General features: G+C 41.0%; 1 protein-coding gene across 4 annotated transcripts in view; it reads right to left on the reverse strand.

The window, feature by feature from the left end:
* Positions 1-20,887, reverse strand: part of lmna (lamin A) — a 42,199-nt gene that overhangs the window by 10,595 nt on the left and 10,717 nt on the right. For all 4 annotated transcript variants that reach the window (XM_014333994.2, XM_005923647.3, XM_014333992.2 and 1 more), the window contains 3 exons: positions 2,338-2,494; positions 1,365-1,490; positions 635-805 (listed from right to left, as the gene is read on the reverse strand). In XM_014333994.2, coding sequence (XP_014189480.1) covers positions 635-805; positions 1,365-1,490; positions 2,338-2,494 — 454 coding nt within the window. The remainder of the gene's footprint in view (positions 1-634; positions 806-1,364; positions 1,491-2,337; positions 2,495-20,887) is intronic.

Genomic DNA, 20,887 nt, shown 5'->3' on the forward strand with positions numbered 1-20,887 from the left:
TTTTGTTCTTGGATGTCAAAGTTCATACAGGTTTGAATGTAATGTCCTGTTTTTATCTTCGTTCACAGAATCAGCAAAATCTTCTTCTACCATTTTGTAAGAAACAAACATGATCTGTTTCATAGCTAACAAAACCACAGAGATCTAAAATCCTACAATGTGTTCCAAACGTCTCCGACACATTTCTCAGATGTTTTATTTAGTTGCTGATCAGCATGAGGATACTCCACCTCTGCCCGTGTACAGGCCACGATGTGTCATTTCTTTTAGTGTGAAAAGAAAGAAATTGTTTACATCCTGTCATAATGTTACAAGCATGAGCATCTCATCACAGGTAGATATACCCTTCCTTCTCCACAGTGATGCGATTGGTGGGTAAAAAAAACAAACAAAAACAAAACAAAAAAAAACCAGGTTGGACCATGACAACACAGACTGAAAGCCTTACAGGCCAGATTAAAAAATGTTTCATTTCAGCTTCGCTTTTAATGAATATACTTGTACACAAAAATGAAGCATTTTGTACACTAAGATGGTGACAAATGAATTCTTTGAATTATATGAAGTGAAAATGATGTCGTACTTTGACTCTAGGTGGTGACAGAACCGTTTTCCCAGGCAGAGAGCAAATTACCTTGGAGTTGTAGGTCTTCTCGATTTCCTCCTTGTAGAGGCGGACCTGCTCCTCGTGCTGGGCTCTAAGGTCAATCAGAGCCTCGGCGAGCTTGCTGTCGAACTCCTGCTGCCGCCCGCTGTCAATCTCCACCATGCGGGTCTCAAAGCGACGCTTGGAGTCACGCAGCTCCTGCAGACAGAGGCGACGGTGTAAGATACAAACACATGTAAACTCAGAGTGGCAGTTCCCATCCTTGTTTGCTTTTGTCACGCGACTTGTATGAATGATGCTCGAAAAAGACCGATCCGCACTGATGTTTGGTCCATGCACCATAAACGATAATACCACCATCAACTGTAAAAAAAACAAAAAAACTGCCCTTGTCAATTAATGTAATTGTATTAATTAATTGGTTGCTGTGCACGAATTCTTTGTTCAGAGGGCCAACAGAAAACAAATCTCTAAGATATTCCTCATTTGGAAAAAGCACAAAATTGCCAACTTTGGGAAATGAACATTTCAGCTCTATTATGGCATCATTATATCTGCTCTTTCTGTGCAGACTTCTATCTGTTCTGCATTACTAGAAGGAGAAGAAACAGCTCTGAGACAGATCTGAAGGGAAACATGCAAAAACAACAAGTAGGTGGTTGGAAGCAAATCAATATCCTGTGGAAACGATGAAAAGTAGGACAGATTACTGAGACAGCTCTGTAAAAATAGAATTGCTAAGGTGAAGAGCGGGAACCTCGTTGTAGATGTTCTTCTGGAACTCCAGCTCCTCCTTCAGGGTCTGCAGGCGGTTCTCGGCGTCCACTCTCCTCAGCATCTCATCCTGCAGCTGCCTCTTGGCATCAGCCAAGTTTACTTCCAACTGGAAAGGACACACGAAGAGAGAAACGAGATGAGAGAAATGATTTTTAGACGAAGCATGTAAGCACACAAAAAGAGATCTAATACAGAACAAGGTCCAATCTGTGCTGCTTAATCTGTGAGCCTCTCTTAAAGAAAAACCTTTAGTTCCTTGGTTTGGCCAGTAGGTGGAGCAAGGCCACAACCTCAGGAGTAACGTTCATTGATAAAACAAATAGCAAAAGATGCAATTTTGTCTGTCTCGCCTCCACATCCTCATTCATAATCAGCTGCTGGAGGGTTTACATAAAATTACCAACTCCACTGGGGTATTTCTGCTTTGAGATCAGCACCACACAGACAGCCAAAGAGGCTCTGCACTCCTCTGACTGCTGTTCAGCTGATAAATAGCTTTAAACAATCCATGCAGGTCTGCAGATATTAAAGAGCGACTCCTGCTTTATCGGTGCAAAATGGGCAGTAAATATCCAAGCAGCCTGCACAGACATCTCTCTTCCATTTGCAAATTTCAGGCTAAGCTTCAAACCGCAGTCTACTTCTTTGCCTATCAAATCGCAGCTCAAGGGGGCGGGACAGAACGCACATTGGTGTTTGTGGGATTTTCCCCATTTGAGACCACGAATAAACCACTTCTGAGAGGTACGCTAAACCACAGGACCACGAGGCTTTCACTGTCTTTCATTAATGTAGAGGGAACTTCTTTTACTCTGTTGCTTTAGCATCAAAGTAAAAGAAGAAAAAAAACTGAGCAGTAACTAACCAACAATTCAGACTCCATAAAATGAAATGTACTCGTCCTGCCCACGTTAACCATGTAAGACTTAAGTTTGGATAAAAATGTCTTTTACCTTCGCCAGCTGGGCCTTGAGGTCCTTCACCTCTGCCTCCAGGGTTCGCTTCTCCCCCAAGGCAGTGCTGAGGGCAGCATCTTTGGAGTTGAGCAGAGCTTCTAAGTCCCTCAACCTGACCAGAGCTGCCTCCAGGTCAGACTCCTTCTTGGTGTTCCTGTGACAATAAGGATGACAGGATGTAGTTTATAGATTTGTTTTGGTACTTTATGTGTCATTGTTATGTATTCTAACTGTGCTCATCATATCCCTGCTGATAAATGTAATTTTATTCCCCACAGACAAGCATTTTATCAGCCTTACTGAAGCACTGCAAGTGGCCGCATCCAGTACTGAAAAAAGAAGCTAATCAAAAATGCCAGAAACTGCAGTTCCGCTAACCACCACTTGAGGCTGGTCCTGAAAGTGAGTCGATCCCCACAGATTCTCATGTTACAGAAATAAACACAAGTTAGCTCTCCATCCTCTCATCTAAACACTCACATTCGGTCTACAGCCTCTTATAATCTAAATCATTTTAAAAAGGTGCAGCTGTGTTAGAGGTGCTATATAAAACAAAGCTGCCTTGCCATCCATGGAACAGTTTTTGTAGGTGACCCAAGAAAAAGAGGAGAAATAAATAAGAGAACAAATATAAATGCTTTCTATAAATCAACTTCCACTTAGGCTATTTTCTGTATTTCAGTGGAGAAGGTGAAAGAAGGTCCTCACCACAAATCCTTCCATGTAACAGAAGGTCACAAGCATAACATTAAATCCAACATTTTTTTTTTTTATTAGGTCATTTATTTCTCTATGTATTTATTTAGCTGTCGACTGGTTTATTACCCTCCATCAATCCATCAGTTAATGTATTTGGTAACTTGCAGTATAGATTTCCTGTTAGCTTCCATTCAGGTTAAAATCTACAAAGTTATAAAAGGAGAATCTGTTCTTTATCTGTGCCGAGCGATAAATAGCACCAAAGTACACGGCAGTGAGAGAAGCTGTGGATGACACGCTGTGCTGTTATTGGACTCCCAAACTACACATGAACTTCTCTCTGAGACAACCTGTGGCGTTTTTAGAGAACTCGTGTTTGTTCAGAGAACTGTGTGAGGGGGAAAAGTAAAAGAAATCTTGGAACTGCCTGTGGAAAAACTATATATTTCCAGCACAACGTGAAGCCAGGGGACAGGTTAGACAGAGGCTCATGCACGACTGAGGAGGAAATGGGCTCCCTATTATTCTATTTGGCCCTGTGGGCCAGGCTTCATTGTCACTAATAATGACCATCTGCTGCAGGAGAAGGCTTCCAGGCTGCTCACACAGACCTCAGAGTCCTCTAGTCATGGACTGCAGGCTGTTAGGAAAGCCAGTGTATGGAGAAGCAGGCAAAAAGACACACAGATACCCCACAGCAGAGTGAACTGATGGATATAAACTCCAAAGCAAAAATGCATTTATGACACAGCAATCAATATCCGTTACTGCTTTCAATAAAACCCAGGACTTCTTTTTAAGAGGATGAAAGCAAAACTTTGTTTTCCTGAAAAAAAAAAAAAGAGCCAAAACAACCAGCAGGTCAACGAAAAAACATGCATCACAGGCAGAAAGCGGAAAACCGAAGCGGATTTAGGAAAAAAGAAAAAAAAGAAAAAAGCAGCCTACAAGACTGATTATGTTCAGATTTAAAAATATTTTTTTTTAAAAAGGGAAAAAAAAGAAGCAGGAGGACCGGAGGAGGAGGAGGAGGAGGACCGGAGGAGGAGGGCCGCCCAGTTTCTGATGGGCCCAAATCAAATCAGCGTCCTGGCTCGGCCTGCTCACAAACACAGACATACGCAGCTCAGGGAAGAAAGCAGAGACTGATTCACACGTGCTCTTTAAATAACACTCTGGGAAAAAAATAATCATCAAAATTCTGCATCACAACATTTTTTATTGTTGCTCATGAACACAGCATTTCATTCTTTATGAACAGCTGAGGAATCAAAGAAGATTTTTCACCGTTTTCAGATCTGTTGGTTTTTTTGTTTTGTTTTTAATATTAATAAAGATATTATTGAACTGAAGTGCCTGATGTTCAGACCACACATCGCTTTCTATAAACATCACATATACTTGCTGGAGTTAAAAGCCTTGCTCATGGGCAGCTTGCCTTTCTGCCTTTCTTTGAATCAACCTCGGTTTGTTAATAGATATGACTGCACCAGAGTAGGAAGGAAGAACGATATCGGTTCCTGCTTATGTGTCGCAACTATTTGTCATATTTGACTTGTCAAAGAATGACTTCATGGCTCAGGTGTAGTGCAGCACAAAATGCACTATTAACACCTACAACAGTTGTTGGACCAACAAAGTTATTGCCTCATTCTGACGTGTCAGTCATCACAGAGCTCCGAGCTTCTCCCATTGGACAGTAACTCGTGTAAAAAGAGACGTGACAACTGCTATAAAATGTCTTAATGGCTTATACTGTTGTGACTGTAATAACAATAATATAGCTTAACAACATGAGGAGGTGCCATGCTCCTCGAGGCTCATATACGTTTCTGGAAACTTATTTACTAAAGTCGCTGCTTTATGTTATTGTGGGATATTTTAAATTCACCGCAATGCTCATTAACATACCCAGTGCACGTCTATAAAAGAAAGAAAAATAACCCAAACATGGCTGTAATGAGAGAAGGAGACAATGAGAGGTGTGTTTTTCATTTCACTTATAAACTCATTTGTTTACAGCTGGAGATAAACATTACCAGAAAGTATGCAGCTCTTTGTCTGGATGTTAATATTTTCTCCAACGGACTGTTTTAACAGTGACTCTGCAGCAGACGAGTGTGTGTGTGTGTGTGTGTGTGTGTGTGTGTGTGTGTGTGTGTGTGTGTGTGTGTGTGTGTGTGTGTGCTGTGACATTCATTAAGGCTAATGGGCCCAGTGGATCAGCTTCAGCAGTGAATTAATGGATAGATGTGCCTCTACTGTATCAACATGCTGCTTTGCAGTTTGTATTCTCCTCGCACATAAAAGAATAAGAAAAGCTTAGAGCTAAAAGACTTGCAGGCCGGGTGTTTGATATTGTGCCTTTATACTATAACTAGATTATATATGAACTGGGGTGATTGTTAAGATGTTGGGTCACCCTGTGCAGCCAAGTTGTCACAAGTCTACTGAAAGTAGTGCTCTTGATTTGTTCTGGTTTTAATCCCTCGTAGACACAAATAAAAGCAGGTCAGTGCTGACAGCATCCAAGCCATGATGATTTTTTCCAGTTTGTTTTTGAGATCCTCAAAATCAAAAACGTCTTCCTTAATGTGAACAAATAATAAAAACAAAAATAATTTGACTTAACAGATCCCAGGTCCCTGATATCTGTAAATGGCATTTAAATGTTGATATGAGTCAACAAAGCCAATAATGGCTCGGTATATTTATAAAACGCATTCAAATAAAATGTTTGATTAAAAGGAGAAAACAGACGTTACAGAAAAAGAAAGCATTTTTAAACTTTGTACAGTTTGACTACGTCCATCCCTCCTTCCAAAGAAAGGTTCTTTCTTGCAAACAGCTCAAATTCCTGACATTCACATTCCTTCAAGCAGACACTAAATAGGGCACAGCAGGGGGGAAAACTCAGGAGGTCACGAGCACGCTCCATCCATCATGTAACGTACGGGTCCGTGGCTTAACCTCTCAGGACCTTCCTATAAAAAGGGAGACCAGCACCAACACGGACACACATGTGGTGGTGTTGATGTTTTTATTATTACCACCCTCATTAGGTGCCCTTAATTCGTTTAGCGACTCCTCATACTGTATGGATGGAGGCATATACACCCAAACCAGGCCAAAAGGATTATTTCTAATCAAAACAGTTCACATGTATGTTCTTGATCACAGTTAAGTCTTGTTTGATTGTTATTGATTTAACGACGGCCCTATTTTGTCTCTGATAAGCTGACTACATGTGAATGCAGTGTCCTTTGACTTTCAGTCACATCCAGCCAAGGTGCTCAACCTAAGCTTTCAAAACGTGACCAATGGCTGATTTCACCGTGTCGCCATCTTTTATATACAGGCTGGAGATCAAAGTCTGCAGGCTGGATGTGGCAGAATGAATTTAATCCCATCTACTAGATAATCGAAAGATACCCCTCACAGGCTGAATGAAAATTTCTGCTGGTAGCACTCTGAAGCATTTCTGTACAGAAATTTCACAGTAATCCGATTGCTGCTGAGATACTTCAGTGTGAAGCAAAGTGGTGGAGTGAAAAAACATACAGACACTCACGAGAATCCCTAATGGCTTGGGAAAACCCACTTATTTAATTACTTTATAGCAGCTTCTGTACTGTGCAACGCTTTGAGGGACTAAACCAAAAACTCACAATAGGATCGCATTCAATAATGGTTTTATTAAATGAGTATTGTCAGTGGCTTTGAACAGGGAGGTGCGAAGGTGCACATTTGTCTGCAAAACTGCAACTACTACTAATTTACTCACATTTCTCTGAACGTAAAAACTTCGAGCACAATTTCAGCTTTAAATAGGCAAAAAAGGCACGCATGTGAGGTAAAGAACGTTTGAGCCGTTTGCACTCTAACTTCACTTCCTATTATATGAACTACAAAAGAAAAAGGAACTAAGTAATTATTTTACTATAAGTCAGGAACATTAAGACGCAGGATTAAATGGCACAGCTGACTCATCCTGACTACAGTTATTATAGTCAAACTCTAATCTACGTATTACAATTAGATGAAGTTAAGTGAAACAAAGAAATAAATAAATAAATTACATTAAATAAATAGAATGATTTTATGAACTACAAAAGGAAATTTCTTTAGTTTTAGTCTTTGTTAGTTTTGCTAAATTTTTCAAAGCGACCTGTATAAGCAGCTTCTCATGGATTCATCCCTGCTTATAAATAATGATTTGAGTGCATTATAACATCAATTCTGAACTTTTTACATTTTGCATCTGCAGAAAAATGAAAACAATTCTATGTAAAATTTTTAAAAATGCCAAAATTTCCACTGACATGAATGAAAAGTACAACTAAAAACATTTTTAATGGTAAAAACTGAACTAAAATGAGAAAACCCATCTGGGAAATTAAGTAAAAAGAAACTGAAGTGAAAATAAAAATTGCAAATTAAATACACTCCAATAACTTTGCTCCTGGGAGGTAAGATTGGCACCTTGACTATAAGCAATTTTTTAAACTGAGAAGTTCTGACACACAAAACTAAATGAAAATATTGCAAAAGCTATTTTTCCCCTGATGTAATCACAAAATCAAAATCACAAACTGGAATCGGAAGATTACTGCATTACAAAACGCATCTCAACGATGCGCTTCTCTGACTGGGACATCTCCAGGATGCTGTTGCTGGATGTCTGCTAAAACAGCCAGCGGTGCCTGTGGAGGATGGAAGAGCATTGGAAAACCTCATCTGTGTGGCTTTGTGGAGTTTAAGTCTTCTGCAATGCAAAAATTGCAAAAATGACAGAGTACGTGCATCTGTGGACCCAACGTCTGTATATGCAACCTCAGTGTGTGCTAATGTGAAATGTGCATGCCGGTCCCTCCACGTTCATGTGCGATCTGTCGTGTGTGCTCTTCATGCAGCCGTTTGCTCAGAATTACAGGTTCATATATAAATTAGACAGCAAACATAAATATTCAATCTCTGAAGACTCAAATTGTTCTCAGGACACATGTGGAGAAACTCAGCAGTTCTTTTTAAGAAACTTATAATTAATATTTACAACATCATCAGCAGGGGAATAAGCAAGGTGGTACTGATCTAACAGCTGAGCAAACAAATGCAGATTTGATTAAAATTAAAAGTTTTATATTCTACAGAGAAAAAACAATTAGATCAAAAACTGAATTTTGTCAAGCTTTCTTCTTGTCTCTAGAAAGTAAAACACTTCTTTTTATTTTATTCCACACATTAATACCTACAGCCTAAAAAAAAAAAAAAAAAAAAAAAAAAAAAAGGTATTGTTTACGTTTCAGCTCTTTGGAGGAATTTCATTACACATGATTTAAAACTGGCACATGCTGAGGCACAGAGACAAAATGGGAGCTTTTCAGTGGAGTTGGTGTGAGATGGGGGAGAGTAGGAGATGGTGGTGTGAAATGGAAATACAAAAAAAGACTGAGACAACAAGAAAAAGAGAAAGAGGGGGAATAATGGAGACAAGAAATCTGAGGAGGAGGAGAAGGAGGAGGAATGTGTTGGCTCCGCTCCGAGCCTCGAGGATGACTCACAGCTATCTTTGTCCACCCCAGTAACAAGAAACGAACTCCGCCTCACGGAGTGAAAGAGAGAAAAAAAGCCCGCCGTGTCTCTCCCTCCTCCCCTGTTTTGCTATGCCGTTGCCATGGCAACCAAGGCCTTGTCGTCAGGCCTGCTAGCGTGCACATTTCCAGCACGCTGTGGACACAGTGGAATAAAAAGGTGTAGAGTTTTCTGTGCAGATTTTAAACACACCTCAGGACTTTGAGTGTGGTGCTTTATCGCGTGCAGCCCCGAAGGAAAGTCTAACCTTCTATTCCTACAAGCTATGAAGGAAAAATGACTGTGACCAGAGCCAGAAAAGAGGCTATGCAAAGACCTTTATGAGGCCTATAAATCTGGAACTTAAATTTAGACATTTTATAGAAGAAACACATTTAAGTATGGAAAGAATTTGGTTTTTGTGGCGCAGTGCGCAAGATACAGCACAAGCAGTGTTTCTGTGTGTTGCTTGCAATTACTAAAAGAAGGCAGAAAGCAGTTGGTGGGTGAGCACCAGGTAACAAAGCCAACACTTTTTATTCTATCTTTTATTTACAGTTTGTAGTGTGTAGTAAAGAAAAGCTAATGCAAGTTACCCATGTGTGCAGAATGTGCTGTTTTAAGAGACAAAATATTTGAGACTGTACAACGTCATTGTCTAATCTCTCCATGAACTGAGCCGCCTTTGTTTTTCCTTCTTTGCAGTGATCTGGCAGCCTGGATCATTTTCCTGGCTGCGCACAATCAGATTAAAAGGTTGGGGGCCTCCTCATGCAACCTTTCATCCATCCATGCTGACAGTTCTGAATTTGTGGTTTCTGTAGTATTGGAAAAATTTAACAAAACAAAAAAAAATCCATAACATCCGTTTCCAGAAAGTCTGGCTTTCATCTGCTGGTAGCACACTCTGTGTGTGTTCATGTTTAAATTAATGACACGAAATCAAACTGTTACTAAACTCTAAAAACAAGATTCTTTTAATGTTATTTTTCTGTCATTTGTGCTGAAGAAAAAAAAAATATCCATAAGCCCTCCAAATTCCTCGCAGGAAACCTGGCCAACATATTGCTTCTATGTAAAGTAGCTGCAGAGGCTTTAGACAGCAGCGTGCACACACCGACAGCTGGGAGCTGCTCACTACGACTGCAGTGTTTACAGGAGCAGCTCCCCTGCAGGAGTAGGGGCTTCAGCGCTTTGCACACGTGCACATCAGAGGCTGCAGGAGGAAACCCACTGAGGTTTTCCCTGTTTAAACCGCCAACTTATGCAAGTGTCCACCGAACTATATGGTATGCTGCTATATAAACACAGACACACCCCCTTCTGCAAAGCTTGCTAAGGTCTGTGTGGGTGGGGTTTCCTGATGACTCACTGCTCAAACACAGAGGAGAAATTGGGGGGCAGGAGGAGGGGGATCTTCCACATTCCCTATAGGCCATCTAAAATGTTCCCTTTTCCTTTTATAGCCCAGTGTTTCCTTTTTCCAGCTTCACCACGTTTAGTTTAGCAATTCACAAAGCCACTTTATGTGGAGAGCACTGTGGGGAAAAGGTGACTAAGAGGAAGGTTGGTGAATAATGAGGCACCAGGAAAACATGCCAGAGTACAGCATGATCCTCTGCTAATGGCCTTTAAAATAAAAACACTTTTTATTATAGCGCCTGTATCCAAATGTGCTTTTGGTTATGACTTACTTTCAGAAGTCAAATGTTAAAATAGCAACAAATAAAAATAAATAAATTGTTTTGTTCAAACAAAATTTAACTGCATAAATTATTCTCCAAAGGCGACTTACTCATCACAACAACCAGCTGAATCCCAGCCAAAGTCAAATCATTTGAAGTTTCCCGCATCACTGAGGAAACAGTTTCTCGGTTATCCAGCACAAAACAACACGCAGGTAAAAATCGAAATAAAGCCCGATTTCTGCCTTTAGCAGACATCAAAGAGTTGTTTTCATTTCTAGTCTTGTGCACAATAACTTAAAGTGTAGAAACGGTAATTACAGTAAATCCACACACATTTAAGAAGCTGGAATCTATAATTACAAATGATCCATCAACCCATAAACAATTTCATTCTTCTGCCTTACGTCTCTCACTGACTGTCATGATGGCGGCCGTCCTGGATGTGAAGCAGTGTGTGTGAAACCGCATCCTGTACTCATCCTTAAAATAAATCAAAACCTTAAATATTTTGCTCATTTAAATGAACTACAGATCAGCAGAAATGCTGTGGTGGCCGTTACGCGCGTCCCTGAAATGCCCAGCCCAGACATGACATGAACTGCTGAGGTAACCACAATGAGCTGAACCACAATCACATAACATCAGATATGGTAAAAATGGCAACAATGCGAACACGGCACCTATCATTTACTGCCACTCATCTGCCACTCTGTGGCTGGCTGTGAGCACTAAAACTATGTGCTGCTACACCTAAATGAAAAATGCACCAGTGCAACCAATGTAAAAAGTTAGGACTGGAGGCCGGATTTATTATACGCTTTTAAAACACGCACTAATTGTGGACATGTAAATGCAACTTTGAACTGGTTTGGCGTGTGTGAGGAACCAGACGGTGTTCTGACACGTTCACACGTGTAGCAGAAGAGTTTCCCTGCAGGCTCTGAGATGATATCAGATACGACGGTTGTTGAAGAGAACCTCGAGTGTGGCCTGTGAAACAACAAAGAAAAACTCTGCAGCCTTCAGCCTGATGGTTCGAGTCAGCTCTGCAGCATTTTGTGAAACTTTCTATTGCTGCATTTTTCAGTGAAACAAGCTGGTACTTGACTGTTTCCTGTGTCTCTTCTGGGATGAAGAACACAATGACAGGGATTGTGTGTGTGCGTGTGGGACAAATCAGCAGAAACCGTCAACAATGCGGCCTTTGCCAGAGACCGCCCGTTCGCATCCACATGTGGCAGATGGAAACAGCAAAGCAAATGGTGACCATGGCTAATCGGCTTCAGAGAGCCAAGAGACGTTCTCTCGTATCAAACTCGGTTTTGTTTGAGCTGTCACCAAAGCAAAATTTGCACGCGGAAATGAGTTCCACGCACTCGCTTTGTCCGATTCGTGCCTGCAGAAATTTGCATTCACTAAAGCTCAAACACACCATCAGTCAACAAATGAAGAAAGAGAGCGGAGTCCCGCCCGTCGACAGAGCCTGTTAGAAAGTCTGTGTGTGAGACCGCAGACACCAAAGAGCACATGAAACGCCTCTTGTTCCCCTTTGCACGATTAGTACATGACTCATCAGTGGGTGAGTCAGACGCTGGTCGCTGCTCTTTGTGTCAGCTTTTACGCTAACTCTTCACGTGTTGAATCAGAACAACTCACACGATAAAGAGCAACGCTGGTACACGACTGCCTCTTCTGCCCCTTGCTTTCAGGGGTTTTTGCAGCCATCATTAAACAAAAAGCTAAAGAGATCTTAAGATAAGATTACGAAGAAGCGTTCATGTTCTTTACTATTCAGCGCTTCCTGTTAATCAGACCTGTTAGACGTGTGAATTCCAAGTAAAAAAAAAATTAATAAAATCACAGCAGTCCTCCTTCATTAGCTTGCAGGCATTCATTTAAGTTCTGACAACAGGTTAAAGTGCTTTGACTAAACAAGACTATCCTGCTGCTTCACAAGACTTCTTGCAACAAGTCGATCAAACACTTTATTGCATCCAGCCCGAACTGTGCGACAGTTATCATCCGGCTGAGTCCCATTTTAAGTAAAAAGAAAAGTCTCAGCCTCATATAGGCATCAAGTTGTAACAGCAGGCTGTTTCTAGTTGCTTTTCCAGCTGCACTGACTTACAACGAAAACGCCAGAAACAGCTATCGTTAGCTTTGAGCTAAATAAAACCCATGTGGACTTAATGACTCAGGGTTCTGTAGCTTGTGCTAGCGTTTAAGCGGGTAAAAAAAGAAAGAATTTATTCTTGGAGTAAAACCAAGTTGAGGTTGTGGGACGAGTCTAGCGACTGGGTGCTCTCACGCAAAACAGTAAGAGGCTGGTACCGTCGGACAGGAAACACAGGAGCGCTCGCTGTGAGTGTGCAACAGATCAAAGTGACAGAAAAGGAAGAAAAGGCGGGTTTGCTTCAGGAAGACTCAAGTAGTGCCAGGTGAGCTCTGCTTCCAGTGATTGTGTAAACTCTGATGCTAGCAAGCCACACCCATGTGCCACAAGTTACAAAACACAAACCAAAACATGCAAACTATTTCCCAGTTTGCCAGAATCGTGTTTGTAAAAAAAAATTTAACAGCCACTTCTGTCACACGCAACAATGCAAAAGCAGTTCACACATATGGAACACAATTAATGATACTTTTAAATGAAACTGGTCAGCTTCTTGAACAATAAGAGCACTGCAAGCTAAGATAAACAAAATCAAGATGGCAAAGCTTGGCTTCCAGTCAGTCCTGAGTCCTAATAAACAAACGCAGCAGTTAATGCAGAACATATGAGCCTGATAGTTGAACGAGATCCCTCACAAACTCAGTGCCCTGCTTAGATTATACAGCACAACTGCTCCAATTTATGTCAGAGAAAATGAGATTTTACAGGTCTGGAAACTGAAGCATTGTTACATAAGTAACCAGGTGGGAATGGAACGGTGCAGGATGAAGAGCGGCCACTCAGTCTACGTCCCAACGGGAAAGTCTTTGGGCAGAGAGAGAAAGCGAGCTAGAGACACAAAGACACAGAGAGAGAGCGAGAGACTCTTTGGTGTCCCACCATCTTAAAGCGATTTAGCCTGTCCATGTGCGAGTGACTCATCGAGGGTTTGGCTGCCTCCGCAGCTCTGTGGAAACTTTCATTCTATAAACATCACTAAAACACACAGAGTACGACAGCCTGCCAAAATCTCAGTTTGGTACCAAGTTCTGGTCCACTGAAGTCCAAGGCCGAGTCTCTCATTACTCGCACACCAATAAAGAGAGCTGTGTAGAGCGCCGTTCAGCACATTTACAGGCCTACTGCATCTGTTTTCCATCACAAAGTATTCTGCGAGGGCCCGAGAGAACAAAACACCACCAGCACTCACAAGCTTCATCTGCAGAATATCTGCATCAGAAAAAAAATGCAAATTTTCAAGAAGTTTGTCACTTTTCTGATCTATGCGATTACACATTTATGGGATTTTCCTACTTCTCAAATGAAAAGTTATGAAGCTTCATATCAGGGATTTGGGAGACTAATGATTTCACTGCTAAAGCATAAAATATGGTTTTGTCAAAGTCGCTGGCACTGCGTAGCTGTCCCTTCACTTCAGCCCACAACACACTAGACTTGGCAGTACTGGGATGCTCATAAATACTCGTCAGCATCACGTTTAAATGCAGGACAAAAGGGTAATGTTGTAACAGGCCGTATTTGAAACCAAACCAAGACATAGCATACATTTTCACTGCTATGCTGATGACACCCAGCTCCATCTGTCCATGAAGCCAGATAACACACACCAATTAGTTAAACTGCAGGAATGTCTTAAAGACATAAAGACCTGGATGACCGCTAACTTTCTGCTTCTTAATTCAGATAAAACTGAGGTTATTGTACTCGGCCCTGAAAAGCTTAGAAATATGGTATCTAACCAGATTCTTACTCTGGATGGCATTACCTTGGCCTCCAGTAACGCTGTGAGGAACCTTGGAGTCATTTTTGACCAGGACATGTCCTTCAACGCACATATTAAACAAACATGTAAGACTACTTTCTTCCATTTGCGCAACATCTCTAAAGTTAGAAATATCCTGTCTCAGAGTGACGCTGAAAAACTAGTTCATGCATTTATTACTTCCAGGCTGGACGACTGTAATTCATTATTATCAGGAAGTCCAAAAAACTCGCTGAAAAGCCTTCAGCTGATCCAAAATGCTGCAGCAAGAGTGCTGACAGGGACTAGAAAGAGAGAGCAGATTTCTCCTGTTTTGGCTTCCTGTTAAATCCAGAATTCAAAATCCTGCTCCTCACATACAAGGTCTTAAATAATCAGGCCCCATCTTATCTTAATGACCTTGTAGTACCATATCACCCTATTAGAGCACTTCGCTCTCGCTCTGCAGGCCTACTTGTTGTTCCTAGAGTATTTAAAAGTAGAATGGGAGGCAGAGCCTTCAGTTTTCAGGCCCCTCTTCTGTGGAACCAGCTTCCAGTTTGGATTCAGGAGACAGACACTATCTCTACTTTTAAGATCAGGCTTCAAACTTTCCTTTTTGCTAAAGCATATAGTTAGGGCTGGACCAGGTGACCCTGAATCCTCCCTTAGTTATGCTGCAATAGACGTAGGCTGCCGGGGGATTCCCATGATGCATTGAGTTTTTCCTTTCCAGTCAGCTTTCTCACTCACTATGTATTAACAGACCTCTCTGCATTGAATCATATCTGTTATTAATATCTGTCTCTCTTCCACAGCATGTCTTTATCCTGTCTTCCTTCTCTCACCCCAACCAATCACAGCAGATGGCCCCGCCCCTCCCTGAGCCTGGTTCTGCCGGAGGTTTCTTCCTGTTAAAAGGGAGTTTTTCCTTCCCACTGTTGCCAAAGTGCTTGCTCATAGGGGGTCATATGATTGTTGGGTTTTTCTCTGTATCTATGAAGCGCCTTGAGGCGACTTTTGTTGTGATTTGGCGCTATATAAATAAAGTTGAATTGAATTGAATCTTTCCGCAAAGAAACCATTCAGTTTTTAGTGCCTCAACCAAATCAGACTGAGTCAAAAAAAGCAAAACAGGAAGTGTGGCTGTAAACAACCACACCTACAAACTCTACTCGGGGCTCTTTAAGCCTCTAAAGGTGACTTATTATGCTCATTTCCAGCGACGTGTTTTCACTCTTCTGCTTTGCATCATTCACAGTTCAAACTAATCGTGTTTATCATTATACTTGGTGCAGGTCCTGAGCCAAGCCGTTTTAGCTCTCTTCCCCTTTTAAGGGCATGCTTCCTTTATACCAACCTTCATCTGATTGGCTGCCCCTCACAAATACAAGATCTGAAACGTAAGAGTGAAGCTAATGTGCTCTGTGCCTAATATGACCACATCAGAGATATCCCATCTCTGCTGAAACGGAGTGTTTCGATTATTTCTGGCTCAGCGTTACTCACACATACACTGAGCTCATTATTTGACACTTCGGTCAGCATGTCTATACACCAGTGTAACAGTCGACATGACAGAAACACAAAGGATCCCAAGTTTTCTTTTTCCAATTTATGAAGAAAAAAAAACACTTTAGATTAATCAATAAGGGAAAGTGTAAATTATTGGCAGAGCTGACGTTTCTCCTGCTTTTTATGTGCAACTTTTCCCTGAGTGTGTAAATATGACAGAGCTGAATATAGACTTTAAATGTTTACAGCTAAATATAAAAAGCAAGTCAAACACACAGGATTAACCATAGTTTAAAGTATTCTTGATTAATCACACTAAAAAATAAAACACAAATCTCTTAATCTAAAGCAAGTAAAATGAATCAAAAGCTACTCCTGCTGTTTGAAGTCAGCTTAAATGGAAATTCCCCTAAACGACTACGTCTCTTTAGGACAGCTCAGGTATAAATGAGTTATGACTCTCGGGCATTTTTGGGGCGTCTTCAGAGCTGTGACACAGCGACACAAAGAGCTGCATGATCCAATTTACATCCCTGCTGGAAGACACCCAAAATCCTGGACTGCTCTCCGAGCTCTTATCTGCCCGGCATGACTCAGTGTGACAGACGATTGTCCGCTGTCACGTAATACAAGCTGAGATCATCACGAGGGAACGCAGGGCTTCCCCCTCGAGGCAGCCAGAAGAACAGAGGAGGATGTGATCAAACGGCATGAGAAAAGATGTCGAGCAGTAAAATCTGCTGCGGGTGCTGGATGGTGGTCCGCTGCCCGCTTCTGGCCTTAATACAGCGGAAAACCTTTCGTATTTTTTTTTGAAAAAAAGGTTTCTGGAGAGATGGATTTGAGAATTAAATGCATTTATATTCTTTTATATGAGGAGTTAAAATGTCTGCTGTAACAAAAAATCGACTGATGCAGGGATTACTGAAGCTCATGATGGAGATGGTTTGTAATGGCAGCTGCGATGGTGTAATGGTGATGCACTCAATTATGAATGAAGAGGTCAGACCTCGTGCTTCTCTCTTTGTGTCCAGACACATTCGAGAACTCCAAAATGGGTTTTTCCCGAAATTTAAATAGTGACATGAGCATCAAACCCTTTAAAAAAAATAAAATAATCCTGCTCTAACCTAATAACAGCACATTAATGGCATTAATTATTAACTAGTCTCCATAATCAGTCTTTAAGAGGTTGGGAGGGGAATTTTGGGTCTTATTATAATTTTCAATTTTATCCTTTGTCTTTTGGTAAAAGCCCAGTTTTAAATTACTGCAAACAGAAATGTTTAAAGCATTTGATGGTTTTTGTTTTGGGGTTTTTTATATTACACTGTGCATTTTCAAACCTTTCAAACATTTTTCTTAGCTGAACATTTTAGAGATTGCAAGGAACATTGAGAAAATATATATAGAGAAAAATCAGCCGCAACAACCACATTTTTAATATTTAAATCATTTAAAGTAACGATAATAAAGAAAATATAGTAAAGATGAAAGAAATAAAAGAACTTTCTGTATTTTTGAAAGGATTTGTCATTGTTCTTAATTTTTATTTTGAGAATAAAGTCAAAAATGTTGAGAAAGGAAAACTGCTGTGTTCAACACATCACCGACTGGCTTCATTCTCTACTTGTTAATGAAAAATATGATTTAATGATGATTTTTTTTTATTAGGTTTGACTATAAAATCAAAATAAAACTTATTCTCCACATTTGAATTTTAATTCTTCGAATCAAATAAAAAAAATACATCTTCCACCGCACGAGCCTCCTGACAGGCTCCTGCTGATTCAGCAAACCAATAGTTTAATGATGGTGTTTCCAAGCAGACAACTAAAGAAATTAAAGGCCCTGAAAGGCTGAATGATCTGGAACAGATGCTCTTTTCCATTTTAGGAAGGAACTTCTCCAGCAAACATTTTATCTCAACAAAGCTGACAGGAGCAGCTTGAATGGATCCTCCTGTTACACATCATCACCCATTAATAGAGCGGATGTATAACACGTTACCTTAGCGACAGGTTTAGAATTTACCCCGAGATAAATATAGAAACTTTACTCACGCGAACTCAAGCTGTGACTAATATTAGACGGCTTCCTATGACGTCCGATACTTGAGCGGGCTCCCCCTTTCACTTCTCGTTTTCTCCTCACAGGAGAGAGTTTGGTCAGATATTGAAAAGCTTCTGTTTATCACACTGTTGTTGCTCAGGGTGCTGGCATCTACTGTGCAGCTATGTGACATGTTGCACAGGGGAAAACAACAGCGCCGGACTGCAGTAAATACAGCTTTGAATCTAAATGAAGCGTAACAAGGAAATTTAGTTTATCAGAAAATAAACAAACACCTAAAACTGACCATAAACATAACAAATGTCTGAAACATGCGCAAGTCATAGTTCATAATACAGCAGGCAAATTGTAAAAGAAAGTATTCACAGTTGAGGAAATGGGATGTGTGATGTGATAAGTGCATTTCCTGCAGTGCAGTCTGATAGCCGTTCTGTCATAGTTGCGCTCAACATTGCACATCAGTCCATGAATGCAGTGTTAGTACAATACAAAGATGCAGCAGATGCACTGCCTTTCAGTCTGCAGCTGCTCCTAGACGTGCTCAGCCACGTCTGCTACAGTATATTTAATTGATTTTTGTACTGTTTCAACAGACTGCAGAAGAAAAAAAGAAGTCTGAGCGCTTCATCAGTGTCTGCCACACCTTCACGCACATCGTTCAGACAGGTGGGGCAAACTCCTCCATGGAAAATCCCTGCTTTGTGTCTGATCCTGAAAAAGGACTTAGCTATTTACTTTCAAATGCTGCACTGGTGTCTGAGCAGCTCAAAGTTGAGTGTTTTAAAACGTCTGTTAAAAATGGCTGCTGGTTATGCTGGCATAATGCTACAGCTACAATCACAACACTCAAGCCTGTGCATGCAGAGTCAGTGCATTTATTTATTATTTTTTCTAGTTTAGTTTCTTTCCTCCACACTTGGATTTACTTTTCATTTCCATTTCACTCCACACTAAAACCAAAGGACACGCCCAGAGATCCTGTGTTAATGCTATTATGTTGGGACAATATTAGGTGGTGTTTTTTAGTGTCGTGGCCGATGGGTGAATATAAACCTTACATCATTACAGTTGACAGTATTTAAAGTTGTTTCCATATAAACACTGAAAAACGGTTTTGTTGGCTGTAATAACTTCTCCTGCTCTTACAGCAATACAGGAGAAGAGCCTTCGTATTGTGGTGAGTAATCATTAGTAAATATGAGCTTTATATGAGGTTTCATTCACTTAAGTTTAAATCCACAGCACAAAATTCCCTCTTTGTGTTTTCCTGCAGCAGACCAAAGACCTGACGCTTCAACTTAACTCAGAGCCTTCTGCTGTTCAGTGTTAAAACACAATTCCAGCGTTTGTCTTGTCAGTTTCCACTTGAATGGCATTCTGAAGCAATCTTTTAATGGATAAACGAAGTTCAAGGGGACAATCGTGGATATCTAACCTCAGGGTCGATGACTGTATTTTGTTGCCCCTGTGAAACACTTTGTACTGCGGATTTTGAGAGGTCGTCTATAAATAAAGAGCTTATTATATAAATGCTTAGATTAGTGTAGTTTGCATAGCAGCACAAAGCTAAAATAAAATGTAATATGATGACCAATAATTCCTTTATCAGCCTGGTTAAGGATTAAAAATGACCCTGCAATAACACCCTCATACAAACAGCTAGACTTTAGACTCTACGTGAGACAAGACAGGCGCAGTGCTCTAAGTATTCAATGAAAAAGACCTTGACAGTAACGCGTCTCCTCTTTAGTGTAGCTTTGCCTGGTTTTCAAACCTGAGCCATTTCAAGTGGCTCCAGGCTTTAAGTTTAGACCTGTTTTAAATTTTCCCTCACACCTGCCTTTCACCACAATTTTAAATTATATATGAGAGAGGTTGTCGTTCTGACCCCTTGTTGCTTCGCTTCAGGGGATGAAAGCATGTGTCCCCTGCGGTTGTTCTGCATACAAAGGCGTGTGTGTGTCTGCCTTTGGGCTGAACAGGCGTGTCCTGTCAGCCGAACTGCACTGAAGGCTCCACCTGTTGCTGTGTCATGTTTGGGAGCAACAAGCAAGGACACCAGCGAAAAGTCAACACATTGTGAGACTTAACAGCCGCACGTTCGTTCTGCTGCTGCTGTCGCCGCCTGACGCCCAGCCCAGCAGCGTCACAGCAGCCCGTCGGTGTGTATTCATAAAGCCGACTTCCCGTCACAGAGAGTCCACTCAGCCCATTCCAGAGGCCTTGAAAAAAAGGCTCTGAGTCACAACCCCGTCACACAGCCGAGCCAAGGCTCCCACAGCACCATGGAAACCAAACAGCAAACACGCCACTTAAAGTCTAGCAGATAAAGGCAGCTCAAGCCGGACTGAGTGATTCCAGCACACATGCATCAAAAGAATCTGCCTCCTTAGGAAAGTAAAACTGCTGTGGGAGCCGTGGTTGCTCCTGCAGGCAAGAAGCACTGTGATAAGGCAAAGACTGCTGAATGCAATATGTATTAAGCTGATGAGCTTAGGACCACTCAAAGAAAGGCAAGCCACACTAAAGACGCATTTCCCGCAGAGTTATGGATCTTATATTACCGCTGCTGTGGAGGTTAGCCGATTGATTTGTGTGCTTATTTTTCCTTTTAGCAGGATTTTTTAAAAACTTAAGAAGGGACTTGTGTGAAACGTTTCAACAGGACCCAGCCGAGACCTGATGTGCTCCAAACTTTGGGAGTTTATATGGAACTGGATTCAGAAAAACTTGCATTTGTAGACATATTTCTACAAACACACATCAAATAAAAATAAGGGAAAAAAGGGAGACACACATCAGAAAATCAGTGATGTAGATATTCTACTAGACTCAAGGACACCAGTCACGCATGGCGTGGAGGAAACTTTCAGCCTTGTTCTTGTTTCTCTTTGCAGTGAGCCGGCAGCTCAGGCCACACCCACAGTCACACTGTTTCATAGTTCAGATCAGTGTTGGTCAAGTTACTTGGAAAAAGTAATCAGTAACTAATTACTTCCCTGAAAAAGCAATCCCGTTACTTTTCTGATTACTTATTTTCAAAAGTAATTAGTTACTTTTTAAAAACATGATTTACAACCTGAATAG

The sequence above is a fragment of the Haplochromis burtoni genome, unplaced genomic scaffold, assembly GCF_018398535.1.
Source record: "Haplochromis burtoni strain Fernald_Lab_line unplaced genomic scaffold, NCSU_Asbu1 Contig_64, whole genome shotgun sequence".
Lineage (NCBI taxonomy): Eukaryota > Metazoa > Chordata > Actinopteri > Cichliformes > Cichlidae > Haplochromis > Haplochromis burtoni.